At 39.6% G+C, this 14,171-nt stretch overlaps 1 protein-coding gene across 1 annotated transcript in view; it reads right to left on the reverse strand.

Moving 5' to 3' along the window:
• LOC119894335 (neuronal acetylcholine receptor subunit alpha-7) overlaps nucleotides 1-14,171 on the reverse strand; it is a 73,361-nt gene that overhangs the window by 15,609 nt on the left and 43,581 nt on the right. Inside the window, exons 6-7 of the mRNA XM_038707028.1 lie at nucleotides 10,348-10,515; nucleotides 380-574 (exon numbers count right to left, since the gene is read on the reverse strand). Coding sequence (XP_038562956.1) covers nucleotides 380-574; nucleotides 10,348-10,515 — 363 coding nt within the window. The remainder of the gene's footprint in view (nucleotides 1-379; nucleotides 575-10,347; nucleotides 10,516-14,171) is intronic.

Consider the following 14,171-nt stretch of genomic DNA (forward strand, 5'->3'; position numbering starts at 1 on the left):
CCTTTGCAATAAAAATGACAACAAAGCTAACGCTCAGATTTTACTAAACATTTTATCTATATGTGAGATGAGTGAACTAAAGACTAAAATGATAAATATCTCTATTTTGGTTTAAGCAGATCGACCAAAATGCTAATCAAAATTATACTAATGAGTTAGAAAAGACTAAAATGATGGTTAATGACTAAAACTAGACACATTAGATACATTTGATTTGCTTTAGACTAAAATACCCAGACCTTTAGTCAACTAAAACCTGAATTAAAAAAATAGTATACAGTGGCCTAAATACGACAAAAACTAACAAGGACATTTGACACAGGATTGAGACTAAATTTTAAAAAGGCTGACAAAACGAACACTAAGCTGAAGTCCTCACCCAGGGAGATCTTCTCTCCAGAGTCGGCGGGCAGCAGGAAGACGAGGAGTGCGAGGGTGGAGATGAGGACGCAGGGAATGAGGAGGTTGAGCCCGTAGTAGAGCGTCCTCCTCCTCATCACCACGGTGAAGGTCACGTCAGGGTACGGCTCCTTACAGCAGTCGTAGAAACGCTCGTTCCTCCGTCCAGGAACCTCTGCAAACACAAGAGCAACACTGTGGCTGCAGAGTGACATGTAAACCTCAGAGGTGTGCGAAGGTGGTGTAATCACAGACTGTGCAGCCTTCTTTGGCTCGTAGTCTTATTCAAAGTTAAAAAGTACTTTTTCTATTAGTGACGAATTAATGAACACAGGAGACTTGTATTGATTTTGCTGCCACCACAACATTAGGTCAGATTTTGAAGAGGTCCACGTTGCATCAATATTTTTTTGTTTTATGACATACCTATCCCATTCATTCCCATTATTTTGAATTCTGAGTACTGTGACGCCACAGTGCCGGCTCACTTCAGAGGTCTGTTTGATTCTGTCTCAGAAGATCAGAGATGTAGCTTTAAATATTTAGTGATTCGTAACCCAGTAGCAGTTTTAAAATCAGTTCTGTAACAGATTTAGAGCGCTGCAGAGATCAGAGAACCTGACTGACGTTCAGCTTTCTAAGACTTGAGCTGCAGCTGTTAAAGAGATCAAGAAAAGCCTGAGATTAAGGCACCAATTTGTTGTTGTTGTTGTTGTCTCCGACTTTTTAAACCTATTGTGTGACAAGGCTTAAAATAAATAGGTTAGAAAAAAAAAGGCCACTGCAGCAGAGTCAGAAAACTGACACTTGTTTGTAGAAAACTGATAGATAACAGTGAAAGTGTAAAAGTTATTTGCTCCAGTCACGTGAGTCGTTCGACCTGCAGGAACGAGGCCATTTCATCTCAAATGGCTCAGAAAGGTAATTTATTCCTCCACAGGAGAGGTATTTAAACATTTCACACAGAGTCAAATTCTCCCCTGCAGCTGCTGCAGGGAGGCGTGGCGCCGCCCGCTGAGGACGACTGACAGTAATGAAACCTTCTCAGGTTATATTACTGGAATAATAATCTGTTGCCATAATGTACGTGCAGGAACAGATTAATAAAAAAAACATGATGAATTCAAATAAGCACACATGGTGACTGGATAATAAGCACAACTACTCCCTTTTATATCACCTGTCATTGTTACTCCTTCTCTCCTCTGGATGCTATGACCTTCACGCCTAATCTCTGGATCACTGGATAACACATCCGTACGTCTGGTGTCTAGAATAAAACTCTAGAATAAATCGTATTAAAAAGACATCAACTCTCAGCCACAACGATGGTCAAGTTCATTACTGCACATCCTACAACACTGTTCACACAGGCTGACCAGCAGTCAGGCTGAATATGTCAATTCTGGGCTTGAGGCTTGTGCTAGATAGATAGATAGAGACAGAGAGAGATAGAGAGAGAGAGACAGATAGACAGAGACAGAGAGAGAGACAGAAAGACAGAGAGACAGAGAGACAGATAGACAGAGAGAGAGAGAAAGACAGAGACAGAGAGACAGAGAGAGATAGACAGAGAGAGAGACAGAAAGACAGAGACAGAGAGACAGAGAGACAGATAGACAGAGAGACAGAGAGACAGAGAGAGAGACAGAGAGAGAGAGAGAGACAGAGAGAGACAGAGAGAGACAGAGAGAGAGAGAGAGAGAGAGAGATAGACAGAGAGAGAGAGCGAGAGAGAGAGATACATAGAGACAGATAGCGATAGAGACAGATATAGAGATAGATATAGAGATAGATAGAGACAGATAGAGACAGACAGAGACAGATAAAGACAGAGATAGAGATAGATACAGCTAGATAGATAGAGAGAGACAGATAGAGATAGATAAAGAGAGATACATAGAGACAGATAGAGAGAGAGAGATAGAGACAGAGAGATATACATAGAGACAGATAGAGATAGAGACCGATAGAGAGATAGAGATACATAGAGACAGATAGAGATAGATAGATAGAGACAGATAGAGATAGATACAGCTAGCTAGATAGAGACAGAGACAGATAGAGATAGATAAAGAGAGATACATAGAGAAAGATAGAGAGAGATAAATAGAGACAGATAGAGAGAGATAGATAGAGACAGATAGAGAGATATACATAGAGACAGATAGAGATAGATAGATAGAGACAGACAGAGATAAAGAGAGATAGAGAGATAGAGATATACATAGAGACAGAGACAGATAGATAGATAGAGACAGATAGAGATAGATACAGCTAGCTAGATAGAGACAGAGACAGATAGAGATAGATAAAGAGAGATACATAGAGAAAGATAGATAGAGACAGATAGAGAGATATACATAGAGACAGATAGCGATAGAGACAGATAGAGATAGATACAGCTAGCTAGATAGAGACAGAGACAGATAGAGAGATAGATAGAGAGATACATAGGGAAAGATAGAGAGAGATAAATAGAGACAGATAGAGAGAGATAGATAGAGACAGATAGAGAGATATACATAGAGACAGATAGAGATAGATAGATAGAGACAGACAGAGATAAAGAGAGATAGAGATAGATAGAGAGATAGAGATATACATAGAGACAGAGACAGATAGATAGATAGAGACAGATAGAGATAGATACAGCTAGCTAGATAGAGACAGACAGATAGAGATAGATAAAGAGAGATACATAGAGAAAGATAGATAGAGACAGATAGAGAGATATACATAGAGACAGATAGCGATAGAGACAGATAGAGATAGATACAGCTAGCTAGATAGAGACAGAGACAGATAGAGATAGATAAAGAGAGATACATAGAGAAAGATAGATAGAGACAGATAGAGAGATATACATAGAGACAGATAGCGATAGAGACAGATAGAGAGATAGAGATATACATAGAGACAGATAGAGATAGATAGAGACAAATAGAGATAGATACAGCTAGCTAGATAGAGACAGAGACAGATAGAGAGATAGATAAAGAGAGATAGATAGAGAAAGATAGAGACAGATAGATAGAGACAGATAGAGAGAGATAGATAGAGACAGATAGAAAGATATACATAGAGACAGATAGAGATAGATAGACAGAGATAGATATAGATAGAGATAGAGACAGATATGCAGAAAAACTAGTCCATGCATTTGTTACTTCTAGGCTGGATTACTGCAATTCCTTATTATCAGGCTGCTCGAAAAAGTCCATTAAGACTCTTCAGCTGATCCAGAATGCTGCAGTACGTGTTCTGACAGGAACCAGGAAAAGAGATCACATTTCTCCTGTTTTAGCTTCTTTGCATTGGCTTCCAGTAAAATCCAGAATAGAATTTAAAATCATTCTTCTTACCTACAAAGCTCTTAATGGTCAGGCACCATCTTATCTTAAAGAGCTCATAGTACCTTACTACCCCACCAGAGCACTGCGCTCCCAGAATGCAGGGTTACTTGTGGTTCCTAGAGTCTCCAAAAGTAGACTAGGAGCCAGAGCGTTCAGCTATCAAGCTCCTCTCCTGTGGAACCAGGTTCCAGTTTGGGTTCAGGAGGCAGACACCATCTCCACATTTAAGAGTAGGCTTAAGACTTTCCTTTTTGATAAAGCTTATAGTTAGGGCTGGCTCAGGTGAGTCCTGAACCATCCCTTAGTTATGCTGCTTTAGGCCTAGACTGCCGGGGGATTTCCCATGATGCACTGAGCTCCTCTCTCCTCTACTTTCTCTCCCTCTGTATGCAACCTCATCCCATTATTGCATGTTACTAACACAACTTCTCCCCTTTCTGGTAGTCTTGTGCTTTCTCGTCCCTCTCCTCTCTCCTCCTATCACTTCCTGCAGGTTTTCTGGCTCTGGAGCTATGGAGTCTGGATCTGTGGTTGCGGGTCACCTGCTGCCCCCGTGTTCCTGCTCGATACCCTCTGCTGCAACGACTATTGCTACTAGTCCTATTGTTATTATTGTTATTATAATCATTAACACAACTAGACCTGCTCTTTAAGCGCTGAGAGATAACTGTTGTTGTGATTTGGTGCTATATAAATAAAATTGAATTGAATTGAATAGACAGAGATAGATAGATAGATAGATAGATATAACATACCAGGAGCTGAAACCAGAGAAGAGTCCCCTCAGCCAGCTGGTCCTGAGGCTCTCTGCACTAACAAGTCCCCAACAGCCTCAGGACAGCAACACCAACTCAAGCAGACCAAACCAAATTATCAGCAAGCAGAAAGAAAAATATATTGAATACTGGAAAGAAACAATTAAAACACAAAGTAAATTCCCATGTTATCTGACCCTAAAAAGAGAATTCACACTGGCAAATTACCTGAGCACAATAAAATGTCGAAAACTAAGAAAAATGTTGACAACATACAGACTGTGTGAACACAGCCTGGCCATAGAAAAGGGTTGCCACAGACAGAGCTGGCTACCGCAAGAGGAGAGACTCAGGGGACAGTTAGAGACAGAGCTGCACTTTCTAACCTCATTCCCCAAATATAAAACACTTAGACAAAAACACTTTCCCAAGTATACCACGAATTCAAATTCAGTTTTCAGAAATGCCCAAATGTGAAATATTTGCAGCAAAATATGTCTCCTCATGCCATGAAGTCAGGACAACCAGTGGAACCGCAGACTGATAAATAACTGTAGAAATTTTCAAATTATTATTTTGATTGTTTGATATTTTAGTAATTGTTTTGTTTTTACATTTGATACAGATTTCTTTTTATTTTTTAATCAATTAATAAATTTTTGTATTTTTTGTCTATTAATATATACACACACACACGTTTACGGTATTATCTATTTATTTTATTTTAATTTTTAATATCTTTTTCACACACACACACACACGCTTACTGTTTTATTTATTTATTTTATTTAATTTTTAATATATTTATATTTTTTTAACACACACACACGCGTGCTTTTTCACATCAAGGACCCCTAAACTGACACAATCTAGACCACGGACCCCCGTCTGATGGGGTTTTGGCTATTACATGTTTTTTACAAACAGTATTTGAAACCCATGACCCAAATACTCACACATTCTGTCATTGTGTTACTCATGGATGGGAATATAGTGAAAAGAAATGATTCACCTTTTTGATGGGGACCCCTTGGAACTCCCTTAAGGACCCCTGGTGGGCCCCGGACCCCATTTTAACAGCCACTGGTTTAAACCACTGCTATTCAATGTTTCTCGGCCCCAGTGAGCCACCTCCTTAACTTCCACTTTCCCTTTTTCTGGTTATTCTACTGATGAATTACTGGAAGAGGAGGCAGATAAAAAATCCCTGGTTCTATGTGATCGTTCTGCATTCGACTGCAGCACGCCTGGCTGCCGTTCATTTGCCTGTACATCGCTACATTGCTCACTACATTGGTTTTAATCTCTGTTATAGGTGATGAACTGGAGGGGCAGAGATGCAAATGAAAAACATGCTGCTGGGATTTTCAATTAAATTCCCTCTGAACGGCCCATTGGCTGAACAGTGTCTCTGGAGGAGGCTTCTTTTTCATTCTCTGCTATCTTCTATTTCCATTTCATCAGCCAGAGGAGCTTCAGCTCTCCCGAGACCGAGGACAATCCTGCAGCTCTGAGTCCTTCCTCTGTTGGACCTCTGAGCTACAGGACGACCTGCAGAGGAGTTTTAATCCAGCCTGTCCTCACCTGCAAAACGTCTGAAAAGGTTAATTGTGCAGCAGCTTATTACAAACCATATTTAGGTTTTTTAACCTCTAGTGGCAGAAGAAGTCAGGTGAAGTAGTACAAAGAGCTACAAAGTAAAAAGGAGGTGGTGGGTTTCATTAAGTTTGAATCCCACATGGAAGAAATTCAAATTTAACTTATTAAAAGTGTTAAGTTAAATACTGTTTTGCAGATGACTTACATCACGTGACTTATATAAACTTACTTATTTTAACCCAAACCTAATCAAGTGGGTTTGTTTCCTAAAACTAATCAAATCTGAACTATGTGACAATGCTACATACTGACATCAAGATCCATTAATGCCAGTCATGTGCTGCAGACACGCAATTGTTTAAAGCAGGGATCGGCAAATAAGTCTGGCATCGGGCCAAAGTCTTTCAAGCCGTTACATGGCGGGCCAGAACAAAGTCAAATTATTTAAAATTCTTTGTTACTCGTGTGCACGTTTAGCTCAGTCAGGACTCCCGATGGAGGGGTGGTATGTTCGATCCTGGCATACTGCGGATATTTTTTTTTCTTCCTTGTTAAACAAATGACACTTTTGCACATGCTCACAATAAAGCACGTGCTGCAGTGTGTGTGCGCGTACCGGCGTTCGATCCACATTCATATATCTATTACTTTCATTTCTCTGAGGATATGCAGGGTCACACGTTTACTGGCGGCTTTTTCAGAGGTGTGTCAAGCAAGCCAGAGTCTCTTCTGAATGTCGAAACTCGACATTAAGCATTGATGCAAAACGTTCTCTCTCACACCAAAGGGATGTGCCTTATCCATCGCGCCATCACCACCCATACATGTTATACAGAGCACGTTTTGTCATTACGTTGAATACATATGAACAAGAACAAGTAACATCGGTTGTAGTAACAGTAGTAATCGTTAGTCGTTGTCGAAATGGGACCGTCCGAGGAGCATGTGAACGCACCGTGAATCACTGGTTGCAATTCACAAACCTCACCACTAGATGCCACTAAAACTTACACACTGAACCTCTAAGTACAGAGCTGTGGTTAGCTTAGCTTAGCATAAAGACTGGAAGCAGTGGGAAACAGCTGGCCTGACTCTGTCCAAAAGTTCAAAATTACACAAAGAGGAGCTAAAATGCAAAATACAGAAGTGGATCTCGCGATGAATATCAAGTTTATTATCGCACCTTGAAGGTGGGGTCTGTGATTCTGGAGAAAGACTGTAGATATTTGAACTCAACAGCCAAACAAATACACCCCTCCCTTCAGCGCTCCTACAGTGCCCCGCCCCCCAAAGTCACGGACGCACATAGGCAAGGCTGTGGCACTAACAGCTGGGCAATAAGGCAGAATCCAGAGCATCTGCTGCTCGAGGGAAGGCGAGCAGTAATAAGATGAAGTCATTTTTATCACTATGAAAATACAGGTGGCTGTTGTTTTTTGTGTTCTTGTATCTGTTTAAAGTTTTATTATTATTTTGAATTATGGCAAAAACAACGAGCTGTAAATCTCCAGAGCTTCCCATATTAACCTGTGAAAACACATCTGAATAAACAGTGGAACATGTAGTAGTTGAGTGTGTGTGATCAGAAAGCTTTATGAGACTGTGTGTCATCTGTTCGGGAGGCCACAGGTCTCTGCCTTGCAGCATCGCAAGATAAAATCAAAGCGGTGAAAGAAATTAGAGCTGAAGTTTGACGATATGAATGTCACTCATTGGCCACGCTTTGTTGCGTGATCTGGCATTTGTGAGGAACCGAGGGTATAAACACGGCCTGCAGGCGGCGGCGGTGGCGGCAGCGCTCCCATCAGCCTTCAGGCTTGCAGAGCTGCTCACAGATGCTCGCCCCGCAGCAGCGGGAGGATTTAATTACCAGCAGATTAATGCTGGATGGGAGCGCTGATATGAAACCCCCCACAGCAGACAGACAGACTCTGAGCTGCTCGCTGCTCCGAGGTTTTATCGGCCGCTGTGTTCGGCTCTAACATTTACATATGTTGGGGGAAAAAACTCCTAAATGTACGTTCATCAGGAACTAATTAAAACAACTTGTTTGTTTTGCCGGAAACCTGCAGCACGCGCAGTCGTCTCGGTTGCGAACTCACCAGGAAAAGTTTCTACCTTAACTTTCTCCTTCTCTACCTTGTGCCAGATAGATTAAATTGGACATCTTAAACATTGTAAATTATTAAGACTGAGAAGATTATTCTGGTTTTGCTTCTTTGTCCCCCTCTCTTGTCCTTCTTATTCTTGTCCTTATCCCCGGGGAAGCCAGGCTAACCTGGGGTGCGTTTCCCGAACAACCACGGAAGGTAGCGTTGAACTATGTTGGTACGATGCATCGTTAAACTAACAAACACCTTGTTGGTGCCACCGTGGTTTGAACTAACTCAGTTTGAACGGCACGAAACTCACAAAACGTCATTTTCTGCCTAAATATGTCAGTTGTGACCGATATTAAGTGACATTATTATAGTAAGTTATTATTTAGGCTTTTCATTTAATAGTCGTACCGGCTTCTACAGCAGCTACAGAGCTGCTCTGTACCTGAACATTAGCTCAGTTTATAGAGAGTAACTGGAAGCTGGATTTTATTACTGCCTACTTGTTCATGTTGAGAACTTTCAGGTCCAAACTGAGAGTAAACTGACGCAGCCTGCAGCTCCGTCCTGCACAGACTGATTCAATTAGTTTTCAGTTTTCAGTCTGAAAAAGTGGTTTTGGAAAAGAAAGGACGGAGGTGACTGGAGGAGCTGAGCTTAGTAAAACTAATTAGTGATGCAAACTCGTCCTTTTAAGCTGATGAGGAGACGTTTCTGTTTGGATTTTAATGTGCAAATAAAATGCACCTCAGAAGGGAGGAGGTTTCTCATGCTGCCTATTTTTTATATTAATGTCTACAGATAAATGTCAGAAGCTGTAAAATGAAGACACAGAAGGCAAACATGAACAGTCGTATGTAGAATGATACTAACAGGGTTTCAGGGGCTGATGCCCAAAACATGCTGTGCCCTCACTGTAAAATCACTGTGGAGCATCAGAACCAACCAAATTACTTTCTCCAGATCTAAAGCTTGTCGTTCCTCCAGCAGACTGATCTTTGGCTGTTGGTTATTTATTATCTGCTCCAGCTTTTCCAACTATTTGTTCAGAGATATGGTGAAAATAACGGCCCGATGTGATGTGAAATTACAACGCCAAAACATTCATCTAAAGCTCACATTAAACTGGGAAAACACTGCAGTTTGAAGCTGTTCTAAGGTGCATCGCATGCTCATGGACACAAGAGCAATGTTGTGTTGGGGTTTTATATTCAGACAAAACTTTTGCTTCACCTCCGCTGCTACAGCTCCATCGCAGGGGAAACACCGCTATTTATATAAAAAACGGACAAAACTGGACATTTCTTGGAGAAAAGAAAGCAAGGAAGGTGAACTACCTGGTGATGTGTGTCTGTAACTTTATTCCAGCTGTTGTTGTACTTTACTGTGAACAGGTTAGCGTAGCCCTCATTGATCCAAACTCCATTCAGAAAACATTTTAAAAGTTGTTGTCCTGCTGACAGACCTGCCAAAGCAAATATTTAACAAATCTGCGTCATATTGTAGTTATTTCAGCATCAGTTAGATCCGTTTATTAAAATGAAATCACAGCAAAATGTTTACTTTGGGTTCATTCAGCTGTAGTAATTGTGAGTTGTGTTGATTTGCATTGTGTGTACTTGGCAGTCGTCCAGCGATAAAACCCCCGCGAGGGAAGCGTAGGATGAAATTTGCGTTTGGTCTGATCATTATTTCCATTGTCGATTCATCGGTCGATAATTTTCTCGATTAATCAATGTCAGTAAATGGTGAAAAATGGTGATCAATGTTTCCCAAAGCCCAAGATGACGTCCTCAAATGTCGTGTTTAGTCCACAACCCAAAGATATTCAGTTTACTGTCAGAGAGGAGGAAAGAAACCCGGAAATATTCACATTTTTACTTAAAATTACTCAAACCAATTAATCGATTATCAAGATATTTGGCGATTAGTTTAATAGTTGACAACTACTTGATTATTCATTGCTGTGACTCCATTTCAAGCTCCTGTTTTTAACCAAAGTGTTTAATAAAACTTGTGTTCATGTGGAGAAGTGGAATCAACGAAACCCAACTTGTTTTAAAAAATGTCCAGGATGACAAAACAATGAACAAATTAAATTTCAGCTTGATATTTCTTCTTTAAGACGTGTGCTCTTACCAACGAGGTCCCACTCTCCGTTGGCGATGTACCCGGTGACATCAGCCTCGATCATCTGCAGGTCCAGAGACCAGCCGCCGTACGTCCACGAGCCGAATTTCAGGTCGCAGCGCTGCACGTCGAACGGAAACCAGCGAACGTCGATGTAGCAGGTGCTCTTAAAAATACCTGAAATTAAGCAAAAAGGAACTTAAAGTAAACTACTGGAGCGGAGATGTACAGGACAAAAACAGGGTCAATAACCTCTGAATGAGATGAGAAGTGAAGTGTTTGTGTGTCAGCAGGAGATCAATATCAAATCAAAACAAAAACTAAAAGAAATAAAGAAAAACACCCAGGAGGAATTCATGAAAGAAGATGAATTCCAAGCATCAGAGAAAAAGATGATGTTGGCGACAGAAACCACATGACTCTGTTAGAAATAAAATATCTTGAATCTGCCCAAACAGAGGACGAGCTGCGACGACAAACTGTTCACCGACAGATTTTACTGAAGGATAAAGTGTTTTAAAGTTTTTTCCCCACAGGCATACAAGAAAACGTCGGTCCATCAGTCTGCTCAGGACGACAAACTGATCTGAAACTAGTCTGCACCTGCTGCCTCAACCAATAAAACGTTAAAGTAAAAGTTTAATGAGAGGAGAAATGAGCTTGTTGCTGCACCACAAAGCAACAGGACACAGCAGAGAGGAAATTAACTATAAATATTAAGAATAAAGCGGTTCCAACACACGACGCAGTTTAGACTGAACTAAGGAGGATGTGGTCAAGCGAATTAAGTGGGAAGAAAAAGTAGTGGGTGCAGGATACTTTTCAACTAGGGCCAAAAATGTTATCAAGATAAAAACATTTCATATCATTTGATATCGATAATTATCACGATAAATGTCAAATCATTATTTCTTATATCATATTTTTAAATGATGAAATGAAGAAGCCTGATGGTTAATTGTGGTTAAACTTTCTTTATGGTCAGAACACTTGATGCCAAACAGAGGATCACTTCACAAATCTGAAGGAGAACATTCAAAACTATTATGATAAAAAAAAAAATAGGAATAGTAAATATTTTTTCAGTCCCTCTTCCTCAACAAAATAAATATTTTAAAAGAAAGATTAAGTGCTAATTTGTTTGTGATTCAAATGAATTGAACCAAATATTCTAAATAAAACTAGTGGTTAAAATTGTCAAACGTCACAATTTGGTTGAGTTTAGGCACCAAAAGTACTGATTGAGTTGAAAATATCATAGTTTGAGTTAAATAACAACATTACGTGACTTTACTTACAGAAGTTAAGGAACACACTGCACAGCCACTTCAGTCTTCTACCCTCAGGCCAGAGAACAGATCAGTCACAGTTGTGTGCCCACGTCCGTCAGAAGCATGAATGGCTGATTAACTCATTCATCTACGTGTGCGGGTGTGTGTGGATTGGTGGTTTATTTTTAGTTCTTTTAAAACAATATTATTAATGTTTGTCGCCTGTTTATCATGTATTTATTTTGCTTTTCAAGCTTTACCTATTTACATACAACTGTTGATTACTGATATGTGACGTGTGTGTGTGTGTGTGTGTTGTGTGTGTGTCTGTGGTATTTTGTGATGCGTTTCTGAAATTGAAAGGTATACGCACTGATGCTCAGCACAAAGGAAGTTCCTGGAGGATAAATAAAGTTCTTTATATTTTAAAGTGAATAATGTTAACTTGCGTATACTTAAGTCACTTCACTAAAAACATTTCACGTTGACTTTTTGTTTCACACAGAAAACCAACAGCGGTCTCCTGTTCGAATGTCCAGCGTCTGGCCGAACGTGTGTCCATTCGTGGATTATTTATAGAGCTTTAGTCCGTAAGGTTCCGTCATCAAAAGAATCTAAACACTTTGGATTAACTACAGTAACCTTCGCCTTTTATCCTTTCTACCGTAGTCTCTCTCTCTCTCTATCTCTCTCTCTCTCTCTCTCGATGCGTTGTCTCTCAGAGCTAGAGCAAATAAATGATTCATAATTGATATGTTAGCCAAAATTTTAAAGTAATATTCACCTGGGTTGAAATAAACAGTTTGATAGTATCCTATTTCCCATCTTCGCTGAACAAGAGTTTTGTGTGAAGGGAATTAAAGGCCAAATATATGCCAGGTGAGTCCAGTGATTGAAACAAATAAAAGCCCGGGCTATTAAAGTTTTACGGTAATTCAGCCTTCATTTCAGTTTGTGTCTGACTGCAGAACAAAGCTTCTTAAACTGGTGGCAACTAATAATGACAGGATGCTTGAAACGTGGCTCCGTTCTCCTTTATCACTTTTATTGGCACAACATTTAGTTTTCCTTCTATTGTAGTTCTATTAAATCATATTTTATTTCTCACTGCTGAAACGTGAATGTGACGAGTTACAACAGAACATATTAATAACCTGAACGTAAGATAACTAAATATGGTAAATCCATGGTCGTGATGTTGAAATGTGTACTGTAATACATTAATCTGCAGAAGTTCATAAGAATGGCCTAAATCTTTTCACTCTCGTGATCATTCCTCCCCGTTTTCAGGCATGTTGTCGTTGTTAAACAGAGTTAGCAGGATTGTAATAATCCACTAACATGTCAAAGAGATTTCAAGTATGTTTGTGGTAACATTATAAAGCGTGTTAACAGAAGTATAAAGTAGTTTTGCTAACGTGTGAGGAGCCTGTTTATACACCAAGCTATTTACTGGCTGATTATAATAACTTTATTTGCTTATTTTCTATATGCTTAATTGATGTCTACTAATGTACATATTTTGTTGCAATATATAAGTCTCATAGGACTTCAGTTTTCATCGTTACTATAGATTTATCTCTGAGTAATCTCTGGTAAACACTGTGTCAGTGGAATAAGTGTGTGCATTCTCTACACCGAAGCATTTGGCTGTAAAATTATATAAACTGTTTATTTTTGTACAAGAATTTCATTAGAGTAAAAGTTCTCGCTGAGGAAACATCTCTTTTCACTCTCGTGATTATTCCTGCCCATTTTCAGGGGCGTAACGTCAAGCCTGAGCTCGTCTCTATTGTCATCACTTTTACTGGTTATTGATTTCTGATTTCCCTCTAATGTTTCAGCTCTAAGTTTCTGTTCAAGTTTGCATATTTTTGTTGTTTCATTTCCTTCTGTAAAGCAATTATCTCACGTGTTCATATGACCTCTTCACTGTGTGTTGGGCTAGTTGTCCAAATAAAAGAAAATATCAAATTAAATGGTGGGAAAATTACAGAATAATAAAAAACAGTCCTTAACTCTCACTGTCTTGTTTCTGCCAGCTGCCTGGTTGAACGTCAGGATGAGTCTCAGGTCATCAATCAGGACCATAACTCCTCCTGACCTCCTCCTGTTGTTGCTACAACCTCCATAAAACTGCAGCCTACAGGCTACATTCATCCACTAAAACCCAGCTAAGGAAGCGTGGGCTCTGTATTGGCTGTTTCAAAGGACGAACAATTAATCTCCATCTGTCTATACTTTTACAAAGAGAATACAAAGTCATTATTTAACATTTTAAGACAAAGACACTTTGACTTTCCTTGTTGTTGAAGGTGATATATAAATAAAATCCAGATTCTGATCCCAGTCCATTTAATGAAGCTGTAAATTCGCAGAATTTCATAACTTTGAGTTGGTTGGAAATGTTTTAGAAAGTAGAAACCACCTCTTTCCAGGAAGTAAAATTAACTTATTGAGCAAACTACTATGAGAAAATCTTCTTACTAGCCTTTTTTTTTTTTTTTAACAAATGAACGGATTGGATTTTTTTTATACAAATATAAGAAATGTTTGTTATCT

The sequence above is a fragment of the Micropterus salmoides genome, unplaced genomic scaffold (genome assembly GCF_014851395.1).
Source record: "Micropterus salmoides isolate LMB-PRFRI ecotype aquatic unplaced genomic scaffold, ASM1485139v1 Ms_hic_scaffold_8, whole genome shotgun sequence".
Taxonomy (NCBI): Eukaryota; Metazoa; Chordata; class Actinopteri; order Centrarchiformes; family Centrarchidae; genus Micropterus; species Micropterus salmoides.